The following is a 27,973-nucleotide window of genomic DNA, read 5'->3' as shown; positions in this document are numbered from 1 at the left end:
TCTCAGGTCTCCTCCTCTTTCATGAATGTCATGTATTTGTGTTTTGATACAAAACAGCTCCAGGCTATATTAAAGCTGACTTTGTTTTATGATATAGAGCATGTTCTTGATTTCATCGCCCCATTTAGATGCGGAGTCCGCTATTAGATCTTCTTGACTTAACAGTCCGAAGTCCATTTTTGGTGGTTGAAGTTGATACTTTTGCAAGATTAGTCAATAGTTTTCATTATATCATGAAGTATTCTGAACATTTTTCTGGGTGTTTTTTTTAATTCAAATAGTTGTCAAATTAATTCAATTCAAATTAAATATTTCCGTTTTTGCATTCTCATAATGTGATTATTTAATTCAGGGTTTCATATGATGAGGCTTTTATTATGGCCAGTGACCCCTTGGAAGGCTTTCATGAAGTGAACCTCGCTTCGCCTACTACACCAGATCTTCTTGGAGTAAATGAGCCAGGGACTCAGGAGCAAACTACCTCACCCAGTGTTATCTACCGACCACATCCTTCTGTTGTGTCCTCCACACCAATCCAACCCAACGCATTAAATGTTTCCGACCTTCCCACACAACCTGTTTATTCATCTCCCAGACAACTGAATTGTGGAGAAGCATCAGGTGTCAGGTAAGTTCTGTGTGTCTTTCTATTTAAATTGCTGATGTTTGTTGCATATAAACTGCTTGCTTTACTAAAGATATAATTTTAATATTATTTAAAGTGTTGTAATATTAAATTGTGTCCATAATGGTACATTCAACACCACTACTGCCATTTCTAAAGTATTTTTTTCCTGAATATATTATATAAATAAACACTATATCACTCTCTTTACAGCATCAATGTTACCGACGCAGTACTTTGTTCTACCTCTGGACCCCAGGGTGGGTCATTCCATCACAATAATTCCAGAAAGGAGAGCAATAACACAGAGAGAGAGTTTTTGCAGGGTGCTACAGTAGCAGATGTTGCTGAAGGAAATGAAGATATTTTTGGGTTGAGTACAGACAGTTTATCTCACTTACGGAGCCCATCTGTACTGGAAGTAAGGGAAAAGGGCTATGAGAGATTGAAAGAAGAACTTGCAAAAGCTCAGAGGGTAAGACTTGTTGTCTTTTCTTCTCCCACTTTTTCTCTCTTCAGAGTGGTTCTAATATTGCAGAATGATAGATGGGCCAGAAGGTGCAGGCTGAGTCTACTAATTTTGTACAGAATTATTATGATGTAATTATTTTATGTAACATTATTCTGAATGTGTACAGTGCTAATGTCTTAGAGTTATTCCTTGATAGTGTTTTTTTTTCTCTAGTGTTGCTGCTATTTAAGTGTGGGAAGTTTTGGCTGGTTAAACAAGCTTTTTCTTTGAAATGTAGACCCTTCCTTCATTCTGACATTTGAGAATGAGAGTAATTTTCTGTCATTCCATTGTTACTGTATAAGTATTTATAGATGCTGATTACATACCTCTTGAGTCTTCTTTCTCCTAGAGTATAAAAGTGTAGCATGTGTCATGGAATATAGAAGTGTTTTAAGACAGGGGTGCTTGTGATGGTTAATAGGGGAATGCTTGCATAGGAAAGAAGCAATAAAGATGTCGCTGGTGTTCCTTAGAGTACTGTTACACCACACTTCAATTTGAATATGGATACCTTTGAAGACACAGTGGCTCAATTCATTAATATTTGTAAAGCGCTTTGTCTTGTTTGGATGGATGGTGCTATATAAATGCAAAGCCATTATTTATCATTTTAACATCCCTCTGTGCTTAAACTTTCGAGTAGGTTTTGTGCTATTTGTATCTGTGCCCTTTCCTCTCCCCTACATGATTCCATTCTTGTTTAAATTTAAGCTCGTCTTATCTTGTGTTTGGACTGGTTTTCCTCTGTTTGTTACCTCATCTTGTTGATTGTAGTCATCATTTCTGTCATAGTTGTATTTGCCCTTGTTAATGTCAATCTTAAATATGGATTCTGACATCACTTCTTTTGTTGATTGTTTTATTGCTGAGTAGTTGCTTCCTTTGCTAATGTGTTCATTTGCTTAGCATTTTGACCACTGAAAGGAAACGTTAACCTGAGCTAAGTTTGAGGACATTGCATGTGAATATGTAATCCTAGCAGTTAAACTTGGAACCTTAGAAAGTAAGAACAAATTAAACTTTAAACTTTAGAAAAGCTCTCCCAGCTCCTGACACTATACTCAAGTGCAGGTGATATACTTGAAAACCACAACTCGGATCTGCTACTGTTACCTCGGAATTATCTGAAAATCTTATTCTACTTTGTTTCTTAAAGATTTAGATGTTTCCTATTTCACGCCAAAATTTAAGGTTGTTTTTAAAGAAATGGCATTAAGGCTGCTAGGACATACTAACTGCATGTTATGTATTTTCAAACCCTTTGGGTCATCTTAACAAAAACGATTCAGCGCTAACCTAGAGACTGTTGATGTCAAAGTTCTTGCTAATTCTCAACCCATTCGGTTGATTCTTGCCACTGTTACAATGGATGGATAACTTATTTTGTCTGCTTGTCTTCCTAAACTTGCATTGTTTCAGAATTGCTCAGTAACACAGGAGTCATAGCAGGAATCTTCACAGACTGTACAACAATAAACCTTATTCCTTCCATAATACCTACTTTCTTCCGCTTCCTGTATGAGAACTAGATTTTTTTAGCCATAAATCAGCTCTGGTTGCTTTCTTGCAAAAGTCAAGGCTTCTTCACATAGGGCTGCGTCCACTCTGCAATATTCAGTATGACATGCAATCTTTAAACTTTTATTTCCAAGTATATTCACTTTAGTCAATGAGTACTCAGTTTAAAAATCTGTAGTGATATAATTAATAGGTAGTGCCGGTGTATAGCTGATTGCTTTTTGCATAATGGTTTTAAATTCTGTGTAAGTCTCTGTGCTGTTTATTAGGAACAGTGAGAAGAACGAGAATTACGATTTGCACTTGAATTTTGTGAGCTCATTGAGCCTGGAAACCTTACAGGCTACAGGCCTTCCAGGAGTGAACACAGTAAACACAAACTTGCGATCTTGCATTTTTCGTTTGTTCCAAATTTCTTACCCAAGCTGTATGCTATTGTAATATGCCTTAAAGATTGATTTGGATTTGTTGCAGTTATGATCAAAAAGGGAACTAAAAAGGAAATAGGAATTTTGAAGCTTAGGGATCCCCTATAATTTATTTTTTTTCATGTCTCTGCTTGGAGTGTGACTTTTTTCTTAATATGCTCTCAGTTTTTTGTATTAGAGAATATATGTATGGCATGTAATTGTAAGACACTCAAGTATGATTCTTGAAGAAATTATTGAGGAATAAAGACTTATTCTTTTTTTTTTTTAGTCTCCTTTGTATATGCCTTGTATTTCTTAAACTTCACTTCTCAAAACGAAAAACATTGCTGGCAAAATTGTTTAAAAAAAAAAAAAAGTCTTTCAAAAATTTGTTTCTTGATGAGAGGAAATATACTTTCTACTTCAATCTAAATTGGTTGCAGCACCGAATCATGTCATAAGATGGGGAGAAAGGTTGAGTCAGAGGTAACAGCAGGACAGCATTCTATACTAACGGAGCATATAAGATTTGTCATACTTTTGCCTCCTTAAAATGCCCCTTTAATTAAAATTACATAGATTTTTCACTATTTGTTGAGACCATTCAGGTAATTTTTGCTTATTTTTTCACTGAAGACTTAATTTCTGACTATTCTGTAAAGTGGAGCTGAGGAGCCCTTGCTTTAGATGTTTGAATCTTTCTCCTTGTTTTGCTACCCTTTTAAAGCAGCATCAGGAAAACAGAGAAGGTCTTAAAAGGCATAGTGATTCAATACCTGGGACCCTATCTCCTCATGTCTCTATGAACATGCTGGGATTGAGCTGTGTCACTGTGGTTACTGAAGGTAGATCAACCGCATGTAGATAATACCGGAGAGAATAGTGATGGTATTTTGATATATGGTATTTCTTGACATTCAAGTTTAGTGGAGTCCTTGCAAAGGAATACCTTCTGTTTGCTTTTCATCTTGATTAATCAGCATGTTACGTGTATTTTGGATAGCTCACTTGTAGTTTCTGAGCTGTGGCAGTTCGTAGTCATGTTTTCCTTGAATTTTGGGGTGATTTGGCCCTGAAGTTATTTCCTCATCAATCAGACTGTCAGTTTAATGATGTCATCCATGACTGCAGAGGGAAACTTAGGTTTCTGTGTTGATATATTTTCTCTTGGAGTGTTGAAATAATCTCATGGTTAGCCCTCCTCTCTGATGAGGAAAGAGCAGTCTACCAGAGATGTTGGTTGCAAATATTTGGTTTGAGAATGAATTCCATGCTTCCCACAGTCTTCAGAGTAAAATCTGTAGGCTTGTTGATAACAAGTAAAACCATGTATGACTTTTTGTATTAGAAATCAGAATTACTGATATTTCCCTAGTAGAGTGAAATTGAGAGCTTTTTCCACGTTGATACAGTGACTCTTGTGAAAGAGGTGACAGTATATAATGTGGTATTGTAAATTTCAACATAGTTTAAGAACTGGATCCTCAGATCTAGATTTTTCTTTCAAAGGCTTCAATTTCTGTAGGCATTCTTTGTCTCGGAAACGGAGTGTTACAGTTTGATCTCTTGTCTCCAGGTCTTGTGTGTTGATACAGAACTCGAAGTCGATTTTTTTCCATTTTTCTGCCTGTATTGTCAAAGAATCTAATGTAACAGAGGCTATTACCATTATTAGTGTGTTTCGATGCAGGCTAACACTGATGGTTAAATCTCTCTATTTTTCCACAGTAAAACACGACAATTTAAAACTCAACATGAACTCTAACCATTCTATGATTCTATGAATTAATGAATAAATAGATTCATCATAACTATCCAGGAATTCCAGTAGTACTGTACAGTACATTCAGCATTCTTAAATTTCTGTTGTCATTTGCTTATAAGTTAATGAACAATAGAAATGAGGATGCTCCAGAGTAATATACCATCCCAGAATTCCACTGAAGAGTTCTGCTTTCAGGCTCTTTTAAAATGAATTGCAGCTGAATTGTAAGGTCACTGGCTTGTGATTGTTAAAGATGGGATGATTCTCTGAGGGTGTTCTGGCGGTTTCTTGTGGTCTTTGAGTGATCAGTTTTCAGTTTCTACACCTCTGACTGATGCTGTTATAGACATAGAAATTTTCTTGCAAGTAGAAGACTACATGCAAGCACAACAGAAGCATCTTCACCCACACCATAAGATGATAATTCAATAGCGTGTGAAATGCTTTTATCTCTGAAAAGATATTCTGATCCTTCTCTCATGTTAAGTACCTTTGTAAATGTGGTTGCAGTGGACTAGTCTTTATTGTAGCTTGTTTAACTTGGATGCTAAGTGAAGACCAGTCAAAAAGAAACATATTCTAATATAAATACAAACTTTTTTGACAACTTCAGAATTCAGCAGTATCCCGCAGTTCTGATTTTAGGTGGTATCTGTAGAAAATCTTTGCTCTTTCCTTTATCTTCTGCATCTAGTTCTGACTTGGTTAAATTGCTGAACTAGATGCAGGATGATTTTCTTTCTAGAATTTAAAATATGAATGCTTTTGAAGCAGAAATTTACATTCTTTATCTCACTGGTTCTTTCCAAAGACCCACCTTGTAGTTTGTGAAGATCAAAGTGAAATAAGCAATAATATGACTCTTTGATATAGGATTTTTATTGTTTTTCTAACTTTAAGGGATTTTTTTCCATGCAAGTTGAATTTTTTTATTACCTACGTAGGTAACTGTGTGTGCTTTATAATAAGCTCATCTTAATGTAGTTACTTTTTCAGAACAGTAATGTGGTAAGGACTGCAGCATGGATGGTTGGTTAGTCTAGCACATGCAGTTGTCTTTTCTGCCTCTGTATTGTGTATAGCTGGGAAGCCTCTAGTAATACCTTTAAGCCATAGGCAGCAGTAATGTTTCTAATAACTGCTAAGCTTTTACTTTGGGCATTCTTTGTTTCTGCCCTGCTTAAAAACCCCAATCTATTAAACTTGCTTGGCAAAATAATGACTCCTTCTGAGTCATGTCATAGAAACTTGCCCAGTGTTTGACAAATCTAGCTAAGCAGCCATGCGTAGTAGACTGCCTGGTGCTGTCTCCTTTTCGTTTTCATTAAGTAGCTTTACTTGTCTGCCTAAATTTTAATCTAAACCCTGCTGATCTTTCCAGTTGCAGGCAAAACTGTAACCATCTCACTTAAAATAGTGTATTGATAGTGGTAGCCCAAAAGTGAACTTGGGATAGTTCTGTCTTCGTTGTGAGTTTGATAACTCTTGATTAGAATATTAATAGAACCTCCTTTTAAGATGTATTGATGTGTATGTAGCATTTTCCTTACAAATCAATGAAGTAAACTGAAGGACATGTATTTTGTATTCTCTGCAATATAGGAACGCATGAAACTTGAGCTTTAAGCATTTTGCATCAAAATCTTCCATTTCCTTATTAAGAACCATACTTTATACGGAAAATACTTTAAACCTACACAAAATTAATTAATAAAATGTTGTTTCCCCTTTATTTTTTAACCTCTTTTTTTCCAGTATTTTTTTCTCTTTGGCTTTTTGTATTCCTATTTCCTTCATCTGTAGCTATTTTCCTGCCTTTTTTTTTTGTTTGTTTTGTTGAGATAGGTCACTGTGCAGAATAGTAGCTAGTAAGTAAGAGTTGAGTATCCTGAGAAATACCATGTTCGGAAAAAGACCAATTATTTAAGTCATACCTTTCAAAATAGTTAAAAGGTTGCATACGGAAAGCAAAAAATCAAAATAGCAAACAGACTAGACTAAAAATCAATCCAAACATCCAAAGCTAAAACCAAATAAAATAAACCTTTTATATTAAATGAGTCTAGAACAGTCCTTGAACACTTGTTGAATTTAGGACTGAAATCAAAGAGGACCCTTCATCGTAGAGAAAAATCTATTGCCAGTTTCACTGCAAAAATTGAGAGCAAGACCTAATACCAGCTGCTCCAAGGCAAGGTGTAGTGTCCCACATTGGTGTGTACAACTCTAGTCAATCATGAAGACTTTGGGAGAAATACTAACCACCTCCCAGAAGCACAAGGGAAATCTGCCTTTTGAGCCTTTTTATGACTCTGCAGTGACTGACCTCCCACAGTTTTCTGAGGGGAGCTGTTTTCTGTACTAGTTTCTGGAGTTTTTCAAAGCCCATCATTGCTAGATTGTATTTGGAGTCTTTAACATGTCAGTGACAGGCTTGGGTCCCGTGTTTCAGGAGCGACGGGTAGTGTAATACCTAGCTTGGCAGGGGGGAAAGAAGAGGAGGAACTAAATGGGGATAGGAGGGGAGTTGAGGCTAAAAAAAAAAATACTTGAAAGGTCAGAGTAGAGCCTGCTGCTTTTCTTTCCCTTACTTTTTCTCTCCATCCTTCTGTTTCTCGCAAGAGAAAGATTTAATGGCTGGGAGAGGAACCCTTCTTTCAAATTCCTTTTTGAACTTTTTGGATTTCTCTGCAAATTACCCCACTTTTCCCTCAGACTTGGGACAATACAGATGAGATTGGGCATGCATAACCCTTATACTGCCAGATCTGTGTTAAAGTCTTACTGTAAAAGTGGTACGGTCAGGCCTTCTTCACTAAAATGTTAGTGCTGTAGACAAATAACATTTTGAATTTCATTAAGTTGCTGTAATTTGATGTATATATCTGCATAAACAAGAGCAAGGATATAATTACAGTATGATTTTGGAATTGTATTACTTGTAAGGAGATACGCAGGAGACAGTATTTATAGTAAAATATGTTTTAAGATTCTTTTAGAATTGGAGATTGTCTTGAGACAAAGTTGTTTTTTTTTTATCAAAGCATTACTTTCTTTAAGTGTCTGCTAAGGAATGGGTAAACAGAACTAGTATTCTGTCTGTCCCAGTAATTAACTTGATCTATGTTTTAAGTGACTTAAGGTCTTTTTACTTCAGAGTGTTTTGGAAATGCTGATGTCTAGGTTAGAGATACTTTAGATTGGCCTGGTGTATTGCTGTATAGCAAGAGGAATAGCTATGTGTATGTACAGATTTAATTTAATTGCTTCTAGTATTAAGATTAATATTTTGAAAGGCTTTGTTTAGCAAAGATTTTATGTTCCTCTGATATTTTTTTCTTTTTCTCCCCCTCTCTGTGGTATTAGCTTTAAACGGCCAAATTACTACTCTAAGTCAGAATAAATAACTTTCAATTTTCCATAGGAGCTGAAGTTAAAAGATGAAGAATGTGAAAGGCTTTCTAAAGTGCGAGATCAACTTGGACAGGAATTGGAAGAACTTACAGCTAGTCTGTTTGAGGTTTGTTGGAGTCTTCGATGTGATATACTTAAAGGAAGCTGAGCCAGATGTTTTATGTAGAATCAGTATATTGTGTGCTGAATTTTTCTGCAATAAGCTTATAAAGGGATTTGTGTCCTGAAGACGCGGGTGTGTTGAAGTAGAGGCTTAAGAGCAAGCAGTAGACTTTTTTTTTCACTTTGATGAAAGAGACGTTGTTGAGCTTGTCACTCTGCCTAGACACAAAACGAAGAAAATAAAGAAAATATATCAGAAAACTTAAAGCTACTTAGGCTTATTTTTTGGCATAACTATTTTGAGACAGCTTCTCTGTCTGACAGTAAGGCTATCTAGACGAGAGCTAAATTTGGGGTTGCCATGGTGACTAAATAAAAAAATAACGTAGTTCCAGATCAATGGAGGTAGCAAGTATGTAACTTAACCATGCTTTCAGCTTTTGAATTTTGAGTCTGGCAGCATGCTACTCCCACAAACTTGAAAAGAAACATTAATACTGGGTGATGCACCAGGGTGGAACCTAGTTACCAAGTGAGAAGCCTGAACTTTAAGTGGGACATCTTCATTTGAGAAACAGGCGGTAGTGCCAGCAAAGATTGTGAGCTTGTATTACACACACAAAAAAAATAAAATATCTTAAATCCATACTTGAAGCAGGATCAGTTTTCATTTTGTCATAGGAATATGTGTAGGAATGCCTAGAGGCTAAATTGTGATACCTGTAACTGTCAGAATAAATGTTATAATTCAAAGATGATTTATATGTTTACCAAATCGTAAGTATTGGTTTTCGGCATATGCGTAAAGATACATCAGGTATGTTTTAGAAACAATATGTAAACCTATGATGATGTATTGGTATAAAAGTGCTATTAAAACGTTGAAAATACAGACATTCAAAAATCAAATTACAAACTGCTCTGTGGGTTGGTAGTGTATTTTATTACATCATCCCTGTAGGGCAAAGTTACTTAAAATATTAAGTAGCTCCTGTGTGTAGAGAGTGTGAATGGAAGACTGGAAAGGTACACTCTAGCAAAAATACTTGTATATGTTGGAAGGGAGGAAAATGTTAGGCAGGTATTTTAACTGTAGAGGAATAAAAATAAAATTGTCAGTGAAATTTTATGTTAATGACACTTCATAACTTAGAGCAATGTATCAATTTGTTAAAGCTATGTTTGAAATACACTGTATTATTAATAATTGAGTTTTAATTATTCAGAACTTCCAACTGTAGTGAACATGTCACTTGAATTTTCTTTTGTGATTTGATTTCACTAAGAGGCCCTAAAAAAACACAGTGGTGAGGTTTCTTGATTTTTTTGGGATCTACAGCCCTTGAATTCATGTTCTATTCTGAATCCCATTAATTTCAATGACCATATCAGTGGATATGCTGAAGCTTATATTAATGCATTCCAATGGAGGTTTGAGACTTGTTTTGCACAACTGAGTGTATATATTATATTACTACGCTGTAATAGCACTGTAACATGCTTTGCTTTCGAAGGTGCATCACTAAGCAGAAACTGCATGGTCAATGTTAAATGTATTTGTACACATTGTATAAATGTGTATGTTCCCATTCTTGCATGTGTCTGTTTTTACTTAAGAGAATTTTACAAACCCATATTATACAGCTCTGTTGAATGCCAGTGGGAGCCAGATCTTTTGGTATGATGATGTATGAACTTTTTTTGTTTTATTTATATAGCGTCCAGATATGTGCTAGGCGCTTTACAGATATGAGAAGGATCCTATCCCAAGTAATTTAGTCCATGGCCCTGATCTTTCAATCTTTGTTGCCTTCAGTAAGTATCAAGTAAGAAGAGTAATTTGATCACAGGCGCAAATTGCTGGATCAGAGCCTAAACAAATACATTATGCAGACAAAAGGCTTAGAGGTATGAGGTAAAAGGATGTTAAAAAAATTCCCAGTCCTTTTACACTTTCTTCTTTATTGGCTTAACTTTGTTTCTTTACTTGGATTGTTTTTTAGTGCTTTTTCTGTTCTACTTAAGAAATGTTTATTAATCTATAAACTGTTGTTTAAGCTGTTGCTTTGTCTGTTTTATTGATGGAAAGAATTTAGACTTCATAGTTGTTTGACCGGTTCCTTCATGCAGAAATTTACAGTTGAGTAAAACTGGTTACTCTGGCTAGAAGAAGGGAGAAGTTCTTTTGAATGTGCTAATGTTGATTTTGTTGCTACTGGTTGAGTCTTTTTCTTGGGGGTCAAGGAGCTTGACTTGTCAGCCACCGAAGCGTGACTGGAGCCTGATGTTCATGACAGGTATTGTTCCTGCTGGAGGTGGGTGAGTGGAGTTGCTGGGTTTCTGAATCTGGGCTCAGGACCACGGAATCATGGAATTGTCAGAGTTGGAAGGGACCTCTAGAGATCATCTAGTCCAACTCCCCTGCTAAAGCAGGATTGCCTAGACCAAGAAGAAGAAACTTGGTGGGCCAGTAATGAATCCAGATGATAGATTTATAGGTATTTTTTGGTATGTAACTATTTAATTTCAGACTGTTGCACAACTATTCTCAATTAGTCTCCGTAAAGCAAAAGTATGTCCTTAGTGGTTTTTTTTTTTTTTTTTTTTTGCTGGATCTTGTAAATTTGTGTGAAGCACTTACACTGGCTAAACATTTTTTATAGGAAGCACACAAAATGGTTAAAGAAGCTAATGTCAAACAAGCTGCAGCAGAAAAACAGTTAAAAGAAGCACAGGGAAAGGTGAGTTTTTTTTCTGACTTGCTTGCTTTGTCTTTTCATGTGGTTATAAATCTAAGGTGTGAATCATAAAGATGTAAATAGAGCATTACCTGTATACATTAATAAAATACACACTAAGTTGTTTTGTGTTGCCTTGACATATTCTTAGCTAATGCCAATGGACGCAGAGGTGGTGTTTCAGTGTTGTATCATAGCTAGCAAGGTGCATAGGAAGCCAGTGTTTCTAAGGTATGCAATTGCATAGGCATCTGTGTGTTAGTACTGTTGGAAGATGAAGTCTTAAATTTGAATCAAGATAACTGGATTTTTTTAAAAATGATTTAACATATTCATAGCCTCAGATGATATTTTTGTTTGCTAATGACTTTATTCCTCCCCTCTCCCCAAGATTGATGTCCTCCAGGCTGAAGTAGCAGCATTGAAAACACTAGTACTGTCTACTTCACCTACATCTCCAACTAAGGAATTTCAGTCTACTGGAAAAACTCCTTTTAAGAAAGGCCATGCAAGAAACAAGAGTACAAGCAGTGCTATGGGTGGCAGTCATCAGGACCTTACTATGATGCAGCCAATTGTAAAAGACTGTAAAGAGGTAACTGTACAAGGGTTGTCCTCATTTTGCTGATAAGCTGGCTTTATTGTTTTGTTTTACTCACAGTAAATTCAGGATATATTAAATCTTCATGCAATACCAGTTGTTTTAGAGATATATTTCAGTAATAAAGAAATTTTTTTTTACATACCAATAGGTGGTGATTTTCCCAAGTTTTTTTTTACCTTTAAATTGTTACAGGAAGGCAAGATAAGAATCGAAATATTGGAATTAATAATTTAAAGATGGGAAATCAAAAAAGAAAAATACAGTATAACTGAATGACAAGTCCTGGTGGCTTTTTACAAAGTCCATCACAGAAAGTTCATAAACTCTCATAAAGGTTTCATAAACTGTCATAGAAAAGAGGAAGAGTCATTTTATAGATCAATAATGGGTGAAAGAGGCCAGGGAAAAGACTGAGTCAGTAATTTATTAGAGAACAGGAGAGTTACCACTGGAGTACCAGAGTGGCCTGTGATTTTTTTAATCTACTCAAATAATTGAAAATGGTAAAATAATGAGGCAACAGATCTTGGAATGGTAGTAGCAAAAAGCAAGTGAAGAATTGAGAAGGATCTTATGATACTGAGTGGTTAGTAGAACAGCAGATGAAATTCAAAATCTATAAATGAGAAATGAGGCATCTAGAAAAAAATGCAAGAGGTGCATTTGTGGACATCTAGCAGATATGCAGTTGTGGACTTGGAAATAGCTACATTGTGCTGGAAAAAAAAAGTGTACTTGTGGATAATTCTCTGAAAACACCGCCTCAGTGCTCAGTGATGGTCAAAGACCCACAGAGCCTTAGAAGTTGTTAGTAAAAGAATAAATAGCAAAACAAAAAGCACGATACTGCTGTATAAACATGTAGTAAATGTGTGTCTATGCATGCAGCTATGATATTTTCATCTCTGAAAGGACATAATGAAAATGAGGAAGCGTGACACAGATGGTCAAACCTATGGAAGTATTTCTGTGTAGAGAGACACACTTGAGGTAGAATAAAAATGTATACAATCACAAGTGACACGGGGAAGATGAATGGTGAACAAATATTAATGATTTCTTGTAATAGGAAAACTCTGGAAGCTAAAAGGAGAATCATTTTCAGTCAGTACATAATGAAACTTTACAACTCGTCACGAAGTAGCAAGATTATAAATGTGTTCAAAATGTAGTCATGCAAAGTGACAACAGAAAAGATATATAGATATCAAGATAGAGGTGACATTTGGCTTAGGAAGCTTCTTTAACTACAGATTGGTACAAGCTGGGAGGCTGTAAGGTGAAGACCTGTCACTGTATTTCCTCTCATACTGCTCTGGAGACAGCTCTGTGACTGCTGGCCATTGTTAGACAGGTAACAGGCTAACTGGATCTTCAATGTGATTCACAGTGGCCAATTTTATACTTCGTTTTGACACCTTTTTTCTATAAATCTAGAAAATAAAGGCTTTTTCCAGATCTGTTTCATACTTAGGCTTCAAAAAAAACCAACTTTACATACTGCCTGCCCGCTTTCAGTGGTATCCAGGATGTTTTCTGTATTAAAACTGAATCCTTGTTGCCCTTCAGAAAAGGGGAGAGCTGGGATGGAATCCAATTACTTTGTATCACACTTAGGTCATGACTCAATGAAATTTTTAAGTGTCAGGCAAGAGTAAGGGAGGGGAGAAATCTGTTTTGCCTCAAGTTCTTGTGGAGAGAAAGTGGTGAATGTGAAGAACATGCTGCAGAAGGTCCAGTCTGCCTGAGATTTTTTTGTTTAGGTCAGTTTCCTTTCTATTGGTTGCATAAGGAGACACAGCAACGCTGATCAAGGCTGCTCAAAACAGGTTTCTTCCAGTGACAGCCCAGGGAATCAGTAAGAACCAGATGTGTTTTCCCCCCACTGGGACTTGAGTCTTTCTGTCTCTCTTCTGAGCAGGAGTACTTAATGGAGTGCAACATGGGGTGAAGAAAGCAAGACTGCCTCTGGCATGGTGGTTAGGACGTTGTTTTAAGCAGGGGAGACATGCCTTCCCTGCTGCTTTCAATATCCAGTGCTTTGTGATTTTCTTTACTGCTTTTGTTTATTGTTGATCTAAGATAAATGTTTTTGCATTTCTGGGAGCTGGGTCTGAAACCCTCATTCTGCCCCCTTGTTGCTAAACGTTCTTGCCACTGAATTAGGTTACCCTTTGCGTGTCGTTGTTCTGATTTTCAGTGACTTGGCTTCAAAAGGGGGGCTGAGAGTGCTCTTGCTCAGAGGTACATAGTAGCCGTGTGGTGTGGGGAATATAGCTTTGGACCCTTATGGAGTGTCTACCAGCCAGAGCTTTGCATTTAGAGATGTTGGATGAAGCTGGGTATAAGGCATGTCAACTCTCAGGTTTCTTTGTGGAAAGTAGGCAGAGTTAGAGTGGCTGTCTGTCTACCCCTAAATTGCAGGGGAGCCAGAAAGCTGCCAACATCCTATAGAAATGCTTTCTAATGTGTGGGAGTAACCTCTAGGATAAGTAGACATATCTAATTAATTTAGGTATTGACAAGATTAAGCCAAGCTAAATCGCTGCCTGGTAGGCAGGCAGGTAGTATCCACTCAGAGTAAATGCTGATAAAATGCGTCAGTGTTGCTCAAAGAGCTGAAATGTTTCTCTGATGTTGTCTTTTACTGTAAAATGAAAACACTAAAAATTTAACTAGAATTATTATTACAATTGGCTGTACATTTAATTGCAGGTAATAAAAGCTTTGATCTAGTGAAAGTGCAAGTAAAGGCAGGGAGAAAATACACATTCTCCACATACAGGGAGAAGAAGTGTAGATTGAAAGGGAGAGCATCAAGCTATATTCACTGAGCAGTTTTTTCAAAGCAGCTTCTTTATAAATTGCAGGTTTGGCGGAAATTGAGTTAAATCTAGAAAATAACCAAGTTAATAAAAAATGCATCTTGATTTTTAGAAGCATATAGTACAAATAGAAAAAGGCTTTTTTCTGCTGATATCTCTTGATTGTATTCATTTTAAAGCCAGACCTGAGATGAGTTTTAAGGTATGGGAAATGTTCCTTTAGGGACCAAGTTACACCTATTGAATTTCATTTGCACAATGAGATTGGTGGCTTATCAACCACAACATCTATAGACTAGCTTAATTAAGATGGTTGTTCCTGATTGTACCTGATTGTAAGGCAAGTAGCTCTAATGGAAAACAAATTTGCCAGTCTAATTTTTGTAGGTTCTTTTTCAAGAAAAAAGCCAACAAAAATGAGAAAAGAACACCCCCAAAATATATATGTAGAAGAATGGGAAGTGCTAGGAGCTCAGGGAAGGGGTAATGCAGGGGGGAAAGAATAAAAGACTGAAAGAGATTGTTTCAAAGCAGTGTGTTGATCTTTTTAATGGGAATAAAAATAAATTATTTTAATTTTTAGCATACCTTATTTTCCCTCTTTCGTTCTCATTTGTGTTACTTGTTTTTAATACTACAAAATTTAAAAATCAAATCCTAGCTCATCTTTGGCTTGCAGCATACATCCCTTCCTGTAGCTTTGGGTTTGGGTTTTACGAGTATAGGTCTGTGACAGCACAAGAAAGGGGTTTAACAACCAGTTGGAAGGGAAAGGTGCGGAAGTCTGTCAGCAGAATGTCAAAACCCGTCTGAGGATGATGCTGCATCTGGGGAGCACGATGGTGTTGCATATCCCATTGAAGACTGGCATTAGTCTTTTATGTTGGATTGCAGTTGTTTTCTTTAGATTTCTCTGCTTTTCTGTAGTCACAGAAATGGAGATGGACTAAAATGCTGTAATGAAAATGCATCAAGAAGAAAATTAATTTTTGGCTTTTTTTCTGTTGAACAAGCAGTTAAATTTTTCAAAGCTATTCTGGAAGCTTAGGAAATGGGGGAGAGGTAATTTGTTTGTTCCTGCTGGTGTGGTGACCAGTGAACACATTACATCTGTGTCTTGAAAATGATATGTTTTGATTTGCTTATATTTACAGTCTTAGAAAAGTGGATTTAAGAAGGTGTTCATAGCTGGGGCACAATAGCATTCTTTTACAGTGCAACAGAAAGCATTTAGTTTTAGTGCTTATCATTTACCTCTGGATATTTGCAAATGATAAATGCTAATTGATAATTGCAGTACTAAAATATGTGAATCTTTTTGTTCTAGGCTGACCTATCTTTGTACAATGAATTCAGATCTTGGAAGGATGAGCCTACTATGGACAGAACATGTCCTTTCTTGGACAAAATTTATCGGGAAGATATTTTTCCATGTTTAACCTTCTCAAAAAGTGAGGTAATGGAAATAGTCTAAATGTGGTCTCTGACAAATATGTTACATGAAGCCAATAGACTGTATTAAAAATGTTTTCATATGAAGTTTAACCACTTTTGTTTCATTAGAGTATAACAGTTTACAGCGAAGTGCTGAAGTTTAGTCTGAAGTATTGAAATGATAATTTTTTTTCTTCACCATTATGCTATTCCAGATATGGGCTTTTTAGGTTTACTTTTTCAGATGTTAATCCTGATGTTTGTAGGAATGGATGGTGGTTTTTTCCTGATATTTCAAAGATACTGTTTGGTAGAAATACTGTCCTGTCACTGTCTTTTGTTTATATAGGGGGCAGTAGAGACCAATATATTCAATTTTGTGGACCAGTTTTCTCTCTGAGCAGGCTACAAGCACAGTCTGAGCATTTTCTTGGAGAGAGGTTTGAGTTACAAGAATTAGACTTAGGGATTTGATGTGATTCAACAGGGGCAGTTTGGGAATATGGTTTTAGATGAGAAGAATTATGAGCCTTTTTTCCTTGTGTTATTCCTGCAGACTCAGCCACAGCTTCTCTGGGCAACTTCTTGAAATCACTGTTACCTTCCAGTGTCAGCCCTTATTTTGTCCCCTGTCTGCTCATTGCCAGACTCAGCTGCTCCTTACAGAGTGGCTCATGGGACAAGGTCCCAGGCAGGAAGGTGTCAGTTGTCCACATCCCCACCTGAGACACAGAGTTATTCCTGCTTTGGCAGGGGAGTTGGACTAGATGATCTTTATGGTCCCTTCCAACTCTAAAAAAAATTCAGTGAAATTCAGTTATGGGCTCAGGACAGGAGTGACTCGGTGAAACTCTGCACTTTGTACAATGCAGAAGCGTCAGAAAGGAGGAAAGACCAGTTTTACCCGTCCTGGGAATAATGTGGATCTATCTGATTCCACTGATTCTGACTGCTTTGCTTTGGTTTTGCTCTTAAGCAGCACTTACAGGCCATAGTTGTGGTATCAGTCTCTAGGGAAAAGGGACCATGTTCTTAGATCTTTATTAAAATAAGAATAACAAGTTTTAAAGCCCTCAGACTTGATATTTTTTTCCCCAATGAAATTAAATACCTCACATGGAAAATGCTGTATTTTATCCATAATGTTTATCTGTTGTTTTCATGTGGTGTTAATGGTCTTTTCCCGTGCTTTTCATCTGCTGTTACTTGCTGGCCATAAGCGTGCATGATCTTTTAGTTAATTGTATACCAGCTCATTATGGTTGGTGTACAGCATCATAGGAACCTCTCCCATTAAAAAGTTTACTTGGTTACTATGGGAATTAAATTGCTTCTGTGATACGTGTAAGTAGGCCATCCTGTTGACTTTCCCAGCAACTTCATTTTGTTTTTCTCTGCTTCAGTGGTGATATAATTACTGTAGATTTGTATTTCCTCTTAAGGAAAGAATGAGGCTTCTAGCACTTGTCAGTTATATCACTTATTGTTTGGAGATGCTGGGTATTGTGACTACTTCTGTTTTCACTTGAATATCAATAAACTAATGTGCAGTTAAATCAAACAATAAAATACACATGTGTTTTTGAATAATTAGAAAGGCAGTTATTGGAATGGTTGAAGTATTACATTAACTCTCAGTAGCTTCTTGTGTATATGTGTACTGTTTTGTTTTGGTTTTGGGAGATGGCAGAGAGAGTATTTCGTATGAACTACCTTAATAGTAACATTCTGTTTTTAAAATATTCAAAGTACAATAGAACAATATCTTTGTTACTCAGTAGAAAGGAACCTTGGCACAGAATTATTTCAATAATAACATAAATTGCACCTTCTCTTAAATCAAGTAATGGCTAGCACTTGTCCATACTTAACAGTAGTCTTGGGCAAGTGTTGGGCCCGATCGAGCAAAATGAGAGTATTTCTAGTGTCTTATGATAGTGAGTTTATAAAGAATTAACATAAAAAGCCTGAGGAAAGTTGCACATCGTTTCATGAAGATGATGTTTTAACTAGACTAGTGTTTGAAAGCTGCAGCTGGCTTTTCTATATATGTTGGCTTTTCTGTATATTGTTCAGTATTGCTTGTTTGGACACCTTTCTAAAGCTATCTTTGGCTGAAAAATAGTGACATAATATTTACTTGGCTTTTGCAAGATAAGCAAGCATGCTGCATCATTTCTGTTTCCATAGAACACAATAAAATTAGAGCATTTTTTTAAAAAATAAACAAAGTTTGTGCTGAATCCAGCCTCTGACAAGAACGCTGGATGTACAAATGTATGTGCTCTTTGGGCTTATGAGGAATGACTGAAAATACAGTTAGCATTTTAAACATGCTTGACTACATTCCTGCCTGTAAAGGCAGTTATCTTGCCTCAGGGAGGGCAGGGTTATTTGGAGGGCAGAATTTAAACAGGGGCCTGGAAATAGGACTTCTTGCTCACCATCAGAGCAAAATCTCATTTGTAATTGAATTTCTGTTTGGCAAGCTGACTTTTTTCAGTGTTCCTAACTTTACAGAAGAAGAAATATGTCACTGCTTTGAGGCAATGGATAATGCAGAGCTGTTTTTAACTGCTTTCTAAATTTCTCTTGCAGTTGGCCTCAGCTGTTCTGGAAGCTGTTGAAAACAACACTCTGAGCATTGAACCTGTTGGCTTGCAACCTGTTCGATTTGTGAAAGCTTCTGCAGTTGAATGTGGGGGACCAAAGTATGTTCAGCTAACAGACAGAGGGGGAATCTTGACTCATTTGAGATAACTCTTGGATTGAGAAAACTGCTCTCAGCTGATCACCTCAGTCAAATCTGCTGCTTAAACTTTATATCCTAAAATCTAGGACTTTAAGATTGCTGTTAGAAAATTCTCTGTGGAAAGTTAGCAACTAGTAAATTAAACTTTAAAAAAGACTAATATAGAACAAACCTTTAAGACAAATACCCTTTTTGGAAGAGCCGTTCACTTCGCTTATGATGCATTGACCGCAAAAGAAACGTTCACTTTTTTGGAGAAGACCATCCTGATACTTAAAACAGATGCTTTTGAACTAAGGGCTGTCACCTGGAGAGTGTCATGAAAGAAATAGGTATTGAAGTAGCACAGGCTGAATATTGGATATTTAGAATATTTGTGGCATAAGAAATTTAGGATGTATGTAACACACTGACAAAGGTAGCTGAAGGATTTGAGAGGAGATAAATAGATTTAATCCTCTGAATTTGAGCAGGAGGAATGTAATGAAGCGGGAATGAAGGTGAGTTTGAACTTAGAGCAGGAAGTATGCTTGAATGACAGGAAGATTATCTTAGAAATTTTGGAGTGGTCCTCGAATCTGAAGCAAGACTTGTCAGGTACTGATATAGACATTGGAGTTAGGTGGGAGGGACTTGCCCGAGGCACTGGGGCTGTGATGAAGGTGGAGGAGAAAGAAGGGATTTGTAGTGTGCTTCAGTGCGTGTCAGGGTTGAGCAAGCAAGGTCACTGTTAATCTGGAGCCTTCTGAGTCTTGAGAAAGCCTTGACTTTGCTGTTGGAGAACTTTTGGACAAGTTGACAATTCTCTCTGTAATATTGTCAGAGCTCAATTTTCTAATAGAAAATCTGATTCTTAAGATTTTTTTTTTTCTTTCTCATTACTATTGGTTTTTAGTTCTTGTTTTTCTCTGTTTTTGAGTGGAAGAGAAAATACACTTCATATTTCAAAATTTTTTTATGTCCTCTTTAAAAAAGCGATATAAAATGAAAATTGTGTTTTGTTACTTAGTCTTTGATCCTTTCTAGCCTAAAAAATTCAGACACTCATATATTCTTCAGCTTAGGCCTGTTACCAGAAAACATGCTCTGTGAGCTGTAACTCCCTCATCAGAAGGGCCCACTACCAATAATGGAGCTACTCAAGGGATGGTGATTTTAAGTTCAATATACACCACTGTGAGCTGCGTTCTATGAATGCAACAGAGAATCTGGACAGCCAGAAGCTACTGAAACAAGTCACGTGTCATTAAAGAGCAATTGGCAAATTGATTTAAAATCATTGTGGTTCAAGCAACTTTCCTATGTCTTGACATGATGAAATGCTTACTCAAAAACAGGAGACTCAATTGCATCATTCAGAAGTTTAATGAGGTTTTAACCTATTTTCTCCAGTGCTAGATATATTTTTAACTAAAATTTATGTAATCCTTAAATAGTTGGCTAGGTATAGATTAATGTTTTGAGATGTCCATGCACAAATTCTAATTTAGTTACTTTAGTTGTATCAAAAGGATGGGTGTACTCCTTTCTCCCTTTTCCTGCTCTCATGAGCAACAAAAACTTTTGTGGTCGTGCTTGTATATAAGCAACAGGTAAGGAATATGCAGTATTTAAGTGTAATTTGACAGCAAGTGTGCTTTGCTTTATATGTGACAACTGGCACTGAATGAGAAACAGGTGTTCCAGTTTTCACTGAATGAGAGTAGGCAGTTTGACATTTTTTATTTTTATATGCTGCAAAGCACTATTTTTATTGAAACCATGTTCTTAAATAGGTAACAAAATATAGACAAACTGTAAATAAATAATAATAAAAACTAGAGTAATGTTTTTAAAGGAATTATTTTATTGTACGATTGCCTGGGGGAGGGGGGAACAGAGGCATAAACTAGCAGGTGGTAGCCCAACAGCAAAATAAGGAGCTGAAGGCAGAGAGCTGTGATAATAGTGAAGAAAGGTTCTTGATATACAGGAGTCATTGAATGGTGCCTGTGATGGTGTGTAGTAAGTGCTGCCTTAATGTGAGACAGCTGGGTTTCCCCACAGGATTCAAATAATTGTCCCCATGGGGAACAAAGTGCTAAGCTGTATGTGTGCTGTACAGCGCAGAACTGAGTCATTAGTAGTAACCGTCATGCCAGCATTTAACCTGGTGTGATGGAAGATAACATATAGAAGGTAATTCTATAGCCAGAAGGAAAAAAGGGCTTTATTTTCTTAGCATTGAAAAGCTGTCTGTCTTCTCACAAAAGCTTGACTGAAATTGCGATCAGCTTGCTTCAGCTACTATAGGATTTCTTGGATCAATGGACTGCTGTCAGCCCTCATAAATTGCTATGGAAAATCATATACACTCTTCACTTTTCTCCTGTCCTACATGGTTCTGTGGACCAGCTGCAGGCTATTTAAAAGCGTCTCTGAGCCACTATTTAGAACCACAGAGGCTTAGTAATTCTTGTTTCACTTCTGAAAGGCTGCTTGTTCTTAGACTCCCTCATTTCAAGAGGTAGAAATGGAAGGGAGAAGAGCCAGCAGCTTTTAAAATCAATGAAACAGTGGATGCCATGACAACCTAGATCATCTGAGATGCTGCAATATAGAAATTCTAAATAAACTAAATTCCCATTTTATTTATATTTATTAAGATTGTATTAATAGCAGTTTCTTCAAGATATTCAAACCTTCTTTTTCTAAAGAATTTTGGAGGAATCCTTTTAAAATTCTTTGCCTTTTCCTGAATTGTTTTTTGGGAAGAATTTGTGGTGACTGCAAACTTTTCCTTGTTCCTGAATACAACATACTTGCAATACACCAGAAGAAGTAAACTTGATTATTTTATCATCACTTTTTATAATGGTAATCGAAAGAATTACTGCCAGACAGCCTCTTTTCATTTGTCTCAAATTATTTTATACTCTTACTGTAAAATTTGATTTCAGTTTGGGCATAGATGCAAAGCTGATCTTAAAACTGAGATCTGAGAGAGGCTTCAGGGAATTGACTGCTATTCTGTAGGGCTGATATTTTTTATGATCAAATGCAATATCAAGCAGAATTTTTAAAAAATCTGTTTAAATATTGGCATCAACTAATAATTTAAACAATGTTTATTTCACATATGAAGAGTTAAAGCAGTCCCCCTGTTCCAGAGTTGTCAAGCCAGCTTGAATTAGTGAATATGGAAGTACATGACCAGAGCTGAAGAAAGCTTTAAAAATCAGAAATGCATCACGGTGCACTAGCAGTGAAACAAAACTAGTCCTTGTAGAACTAAAATAGCTAACATAATAATTTCAACTTGTAAAATGAAGATATAGACTTGGGTGTCTGTGCCAATATGAAGCAATTACATTAACACCTTAAACACATGCAGATGTTTAGACATTAATGTCAGATTTGTTTATTAAATTATGCAAACTTTATATTTTGTAGGAAATGTGCTCTCAGTGGACAAAGTAAGTCATGCAAGCATAGAATCAAATTAGGAGATTCAAGCAGTTATTACTACATTTCTCCTTTCTGTCGTTACAGGGTAAGTAGATTTACTGTCATTTCATTTTGAGTAGTATTTATTTAGTTATTTTTCCATACCATTATACAAAATTACTAACTACCATTATTTCTATATGGGTTCAGATCACTTCTGTGTGTAACTTCTTCACATATATTCGATACATCCAGCAAGGACTGTTGAAACAGCAAGATGGTGAGTAAGAAATTGCATTTGACTTATATAAATAGAAATTTACATGTGTGCATGCTTAAAACTTGCTATCTGTGCACAACAGCAGTGACCTGATGTTACAGGAAAGCTATCTGATGGTAGTCGTTGTTGTTGTTAGGAGAATTTTGTGCTATCCCTCCAATAAAGTTGTTGGGTTTTTTTTTTCTTAACAGCAGCAACAAATTAAGAAGCAGCAATTTTTAGTCCATCTACCCCCTCCCACGTTATTCAATAAGAAATGTTATGAAAAATTCTGTAATGAGGAGTTAGTCACAGGTTTTTTCACAGAGTATTTAAAAATAAAGGCTCTTTCACAGAATATTAAGATATTTTAGACAAAAAACCCACCTTGTTTGCTTTTATGTGGGCCATTTTTTCTTCTTTCACGAGGTATTTTGGTCTGTCTTCTCATTTCGTGCATTGAGAATTCAGACAACCTTTCTTATGAGAGACAGCCTTTCTTGTGTCTCCCTTTCTTTCAGGGAGAACTGGCAAGGTAGACAATATTTTGGATTAAATTGTAAAAAAAAAATGAACAGGAAACTGTACTGTAATCATTCATCACTATAAAAGAAAATAATGATGATTTTATTGTATTTAAACTGTACACAATTGATGTAATTGTATTTCCTGTCCAGGTCAAAGAATATTGCCCAACAGCCTTCAGTCCAAGGGTGGGTTTTTTTTTTTTTTTTTTTTTGAAACAAACCATATCACTTAAGCTCCTGGATTTGCTAAGCACAGATAGCAGAAAAAGTGTCATTAGCCCCGTGTCAATAGTTAATTAAAACAATTGCTTTAACTTTTTAATTTTAATTTTTTTTTGTTCAGTTGCATTTTTGAAATGAGAATAACACAGCATTGCGCTGTTTATGGATGTCTGTGCTTTTCATTGTTTCAGTCTTTTGAGTCTGTGTGGCTTGGCTTCATCCAGAATTTGGCTCGATTTGCCCCACTTTGATCTACCTCACCTATCGTCATCTCTCCTGATGTTTCCCAATTTCAAGAGCTCAGTATTTCAGCTATACCTAAATCTTTTGTTTCCACTTCTAACCTGAAGTATTGCTGAGATGATGAATAGAGATGCTGTTCTTTACAGAATATAATGCTGTTAACTTTCCTTGTCAAAGAGAATTGTTTTCATGGAATTCACCAGAAATTCACCTATTTTATACACCAAATTACCACCATCTGAAGGTTTTATCAAACATAATTTTTACTGATTTACTACCATTGCAGAAGATCTTGAAAATTTGTTATTTAAGTTTTAATTTGGTTTATAGTTAAAAGGCTTTTACTTTAATCAAAAGGACTTGTGTAGTTTCAACTAAAAATTGCTTGCTTTGATATGAAGAAATCAAGTTATTATTTTTTCCATCAAATAATGAAATATTTTCAGTGTTATCAGAATTACTTATTCTTCACAAGGAGTTTGGAAAAAACGAGTTTGGTGTTTCAGCTCAATTGTCATATTTAGCATTAGAAACATGGAATTTGCATTTGTAGCTTTATGTAAATATTTTACAAATGCCTTTAGAAGAATGTAGGCACTCATGATAATTGTCTGCATAATGCATTGCGTGTATTTCTACTCATGCACCATATAATTTTTGAGACAGAGGTCACTTACAAAAGCAGTTTTTGAAATATGGTAGGGAAGACTTTGCACTTGTTGCTCAGGTTAATATTCTTTTTAGTCCTTCTACATCATGATCATGAGTCCATGGAAATGATTTTTGTCTTGAATAATTATATACTCAATTTTGATTTGTATTGCCGTGGTGTCTAGAAGCTTAAGGTACCCGCTAAGGTCATCAAGTTTAGCAAAAGACAGACAAAATTTAAAAAAAAAGAAAGTATTTTTCCTCTCTAGTTTGTTACTGGCAGGGTACTGGTAGAAAAAAGAGGGAGGAAGAAAGATTACAAATGGAAAATTTAAAACAAAATTACAGATTCTCTGATGAAACAATTCTTATCCAAAAAGTTGTACTTTTTTCTACTTGCAGGCTTTTTATTTTACAGAAAATGAGTCAATGGGCAGGGCAATTAAGAAACGGCAATTCATTGAAGCTGATAAGTGCTGATACGTTTTTGTTCTCCAATTTAAAAAAATAATCTCAAATTTGGGGATTTTTTTTATAGGACCATGATAAAGTATTTATTTTAAAAATTCTTGACAAATTTTGTCACAACCAAGCACAAATAGCCCTCAGACATTAATTCTGTTTTTACTAGATGTTTGCTACTTCTAAAGTTCCCCTAAACCGATGTACAGTGAGGCAGCCTGTATGCATCAGTTGAAATAAAATATGAATTCTGTATTTTTTGATGATATTTCTGTCTTTTTTTTTAGTGGATCAGATGTTCTGGGAAGTTATGCAGCTGAGAAGAGAGATGTCACTAGCAAAACTTGGCTATTACAAGGAAGAGCTCTAAATCTTTTTACTCTTGCGCGTGCATGAACTTCATTGAATATACATAACTAAAATGGCTGAATCTTTTTTTTTTTTTGTCCCTTGATATTTATTTCCACAAAGTGGGTCCAAGATCTTTCTCCTTTTGCAGATTGCACTAAGAAGTACTGTGATTGTTTTAAACTGACCTATGCTGTATATGCATACATATAATACTTAGTTGAACAAATGTGGTAAGCACTTGCAGGTGTATTAGTGATTGTAATTTACATTTAAAAACAAAACTTCCGATTAAAGTGTTAGTCTGAAGCAGTGTCTGCCTTTTGTTCTTTGTGGTGCAGAATGATGTGAACCGCCCTGATAAGTAAAACTGAGATGATTTTATGAAGAGGGAATAAATGCCTGACATTTTCTTCATTGTAGTGTTTAAATACATGTATGTTTCTCTCCATGCATATATGCCAGTACAGTTAACAGATAATTAGGAGATCTCGGAATTCTTTGAAGTGCTGCTTTCTTGTATTTTTCTATTATAAAACAATGTAAGAAGAGAAATATATACAGTGAAGAGTGGATATAGTGGGTATCTTCTCTCTAAAGTAGGGTGCTTTCAAGAAACAATAAAATTACTTTGTTTACTCCTCTTTAGGTAGAAATCTGCTTTTTCTGTTCAAGTGCTACTTTTGCACTTCAAGTTGGAGTGGCCCTTTTTCCTTGGGCATAGTCCAGGCTGAAAGCAGACAGTTGATGAGGTTACAAGGAACGTAGTTGTGGGTACGTGGTAGATTTGCTGTGTAAAAGCACTTTTGGAAAGACACTAGGTTTTGATCGTGACAGCCATTTAGCAATTGCAGATAAGAATAAAGCATTGGCAGGTAAACTGACAAACATTAGAAGTACAGGCAAGTTTATATAGTTGGTTATTTAACAAGAAGCATCTTGATGGATACAGATATATTTTGTTTGATGCAGAACAAAAATAACACTGTTCAACACTGTCTTACTGGTGTGTTCTCACTTTTTACGGATGTAAATAGAATGAGCGGTGGAATTTAGTACTATACTTGTGTTGCTTGTGTGTATGTGTGCCTGAAAACACTTTGCAAGTGTTGGCTTTCACCTGGCATATCAATGTTAAGATTACAACAAACAACTGAACCTAAATATTTTACTATTAATGGAGTATGTCCAGCCTGGGCTATTTCAGTACTGATGACATTTTTATCAATCTCCTATCACTGGGTACTAGTTCCTGCTTGTAGAAACCTGGAAGAATTCTACTTCAGTTGTTTAAAAGGTTGGGGTTTTTTTCCAGTAATACTGAGGAAGTCTGGTTTTCTCACTCTTTGAAAACAAACTGTGTTTGTTGGTATTATGTTTTATGTTAAGCTCATAAATGCTTCCTAAATGATTGTTAATCCTTAGTTTACATAATGAAATCAAACCATTTCCAGGACTAGCTTAAAGTACTTAAATGATAGCTGGTAGTTGCTGCTTTTCTGACTTAAGCAACACTTGTAGAGGATTATTATTCAAGCAGAGAGAAGGGTCCTTTGTAGACATGACAGTGTCAAGCCATAAATGGTGTCTAAAGTTTATTATGCCAAGGTGATTTTCTTGTACCAAGGGCTACAAAGATGTACTCTGTGTATCTCAGTGGTGATGACTTTGACTCAGTTTTATCAACATCTTGTAAATACTGATTGGCTTCCTTCTGTCTTCAAGTCCCTTCCCCAAAAGTCTTTTCTATATTTTTTTAATATAAGCTGCCTCTCGTGAGAAACTTGTGTCACTGAGTGTCTGGGGCTTGTAAAAATTGCACAACGCTTATTTGTCTGGTGAATGTTCTTTTCTCAGAATGTTTCTGAGTTCTTTCTGAACTAAGAAAATAGCCTCTTGACTTCACTGAAGCTTTTGTTCACAACCAAATGCATCTTAACAGATGCCTACTGAAAATGAGTATTTTTCTGCTCTTTGCCTAGGGGTGACAGAGCAGGGGCTATTTTCACTGTACAAAGATCAACTTAAAATGAAATAGAGTTTGCTACTAGCCTTTGTTCTATGCTATCTTTGTTCAATGCAGCTTTTCCATATGCTTTTCAATGTTACTTTAGACAAACAGGTTAATCTGTAATTTAGTTTTGTTAGTAATATAGAAGTCCTGTTTCTCTCACAGCAGTTTGACTATAGGGATACTTTGTTTTTTAGACCAGGTGGATAGTCTTGATGTTCAGAGGCTTAAATGGGATAGTACATATGGTGAAACTGGTGATGGCTTTGCTCTTGCATTTTTGATTTCTATTGCTTTCATCAGTAGTACTAATTACATCACCTGTGTGAAAGTACAAAGACAAGATAAGTAATTTTTATTGCTGCATTTTTTGCGCATGTGTAATTATGGTTAGTACTGGGACCAAAGGTCCTTAAAACAAGAGCATTAGACATACTGAACGGAAGAACACACATCACCTTCATCTTGCCTCGAAAGCCTTGTCAGATTCTCCTTTGCGTGTAGCAGAGTTTAAGTGGAGCCCTGGCTCTAGTTGCGAAGGAATGAAGTCAGCTGGGACATAGTCCTTGAAACCTCTGACAAAAACATGATGCCTTCCTCGGCACGTTCTTCGTAGTCACCTGGAAGAGAGAGAGTGCGTTTTTTCTCAGTGGGATTCTTCAAGCAGCAAAACACTTCTACTGGCTTTTCATGGACGTGGTGGGAGAAAATGAGGCCTTGCAGCAGTTCTTTGAAGGTAAGAATGAGGTTTTAAGAGAGAGTCTTGACAATTTCTGGTGGCAGCAAAAATACAGTAATTGTTTGGTGTTGGTTGAAGAAGAAAGGAAGAAGCAAAAGAGCCCCAAACCCCAAAGCTCTTATTTATACAAAGCTGTCATGTAAGGAGATACCAGTATGAAATAGTGTCAGCAGTAGAGATGCCCTGCAGTGCCTTTCTCCTTGTACTTTGGCCAGAAGACTGAGGGGAGGGTGGACCCAGCAGGGCCTAGTAATTGCCAGGGAGAAGAACTGGGAAGTGGCTGAGGCCTCCTTGCGATTTATCACTTGTGAAATCTCAGCTGTTTTGATGAGGTTAAGAGAGCTCCCTCCCTGCTCTGTCAGAACATGGCAGGTTAAAGAGGGG

General features: G+C 36.3%; 2 protein-coding genes across 2 annotated transcripts in view; both read left to right on the top strand.

Annotated features, from left to right (window-relative positions):
• RAB3IP (RAB3A interacting protein) overlaps positions 1-25,152 on the top strand; it is a 33,479-nt gene extending 8,327 nt beyond the window's left edge. The window contains exons 2-11 of the mRNA XM_074164213.1: positions 353-628; positions 839-1,100; positions 8,257-8,352; positions 11,012-11,089; positions 11,478-11,681; positions 15,843-15,971; positions 18,548-18,660; positions 22,134-22,233; positions 22,338-22,407; positions 24,779-25,152. Coding sequence (XP_074020314.1) covers positions 378-628; positions 839-1,100; positions 8,257-8,352; positions 11,012-11,089; positions 11,478-11,681; positions 15,843-15,971; positions 18,548-18,660; positions 22,134-22,233; positions 22,338-22,407; positions 24,779-24,861 — 1,386 coding nt within the window. The 5' untranslated portion in view covers positions 353-377 and the 3' untranslated portion in view covers positions 24,862-25,152. The remainder of the gene's footprint in view (positions 1-352; positions 629-838; positions 1,101-8,256; positions 8,353-11,011; positions 11,090-11,477; positions 11,682-15,842; positions 15,972-18,547; positions 18,661-22,133; positions 22,234-22,337; positions 22,408-24,778) is intronic.
• Positions 25,153-27,540: 2,388 nt separating this feature from the next.
• The window catches only part of MYRFL (myelin regulatory factor like), a 46,751-nt gene continuing 46,318 nt past the window's right edge, over positions 27,541-27,973 (top strand). Inside the window, exon 1 of the mRNA XM_074164201.1 lies at positions 27,541-27,586. Within this exon, the coding sequence (XP_074020302.1) occupies positions 27,541-27,586 (46 nt within the window). The remainder of the gene's footprint in view (positions 27,587-27,973) is intronic.

The sequence above is a fragment of the Numenius arquata genome, chromosome 2, assembly GCF_964106895.1.
Source record: "Numenius arquata chromosome 2, bNumArq3.hap1.1, whole genome shotgun sequence".
NCBI lineage: Eukaryota > Metazoa > Chordata > Aves > Charadriiformes > Scolopacidae > Numenius > Numenius arquata.
Note: the sequence above shows the minus strand (reverse complement) of the source record. Positions and strands in the feature narration are given on the sequence as shown.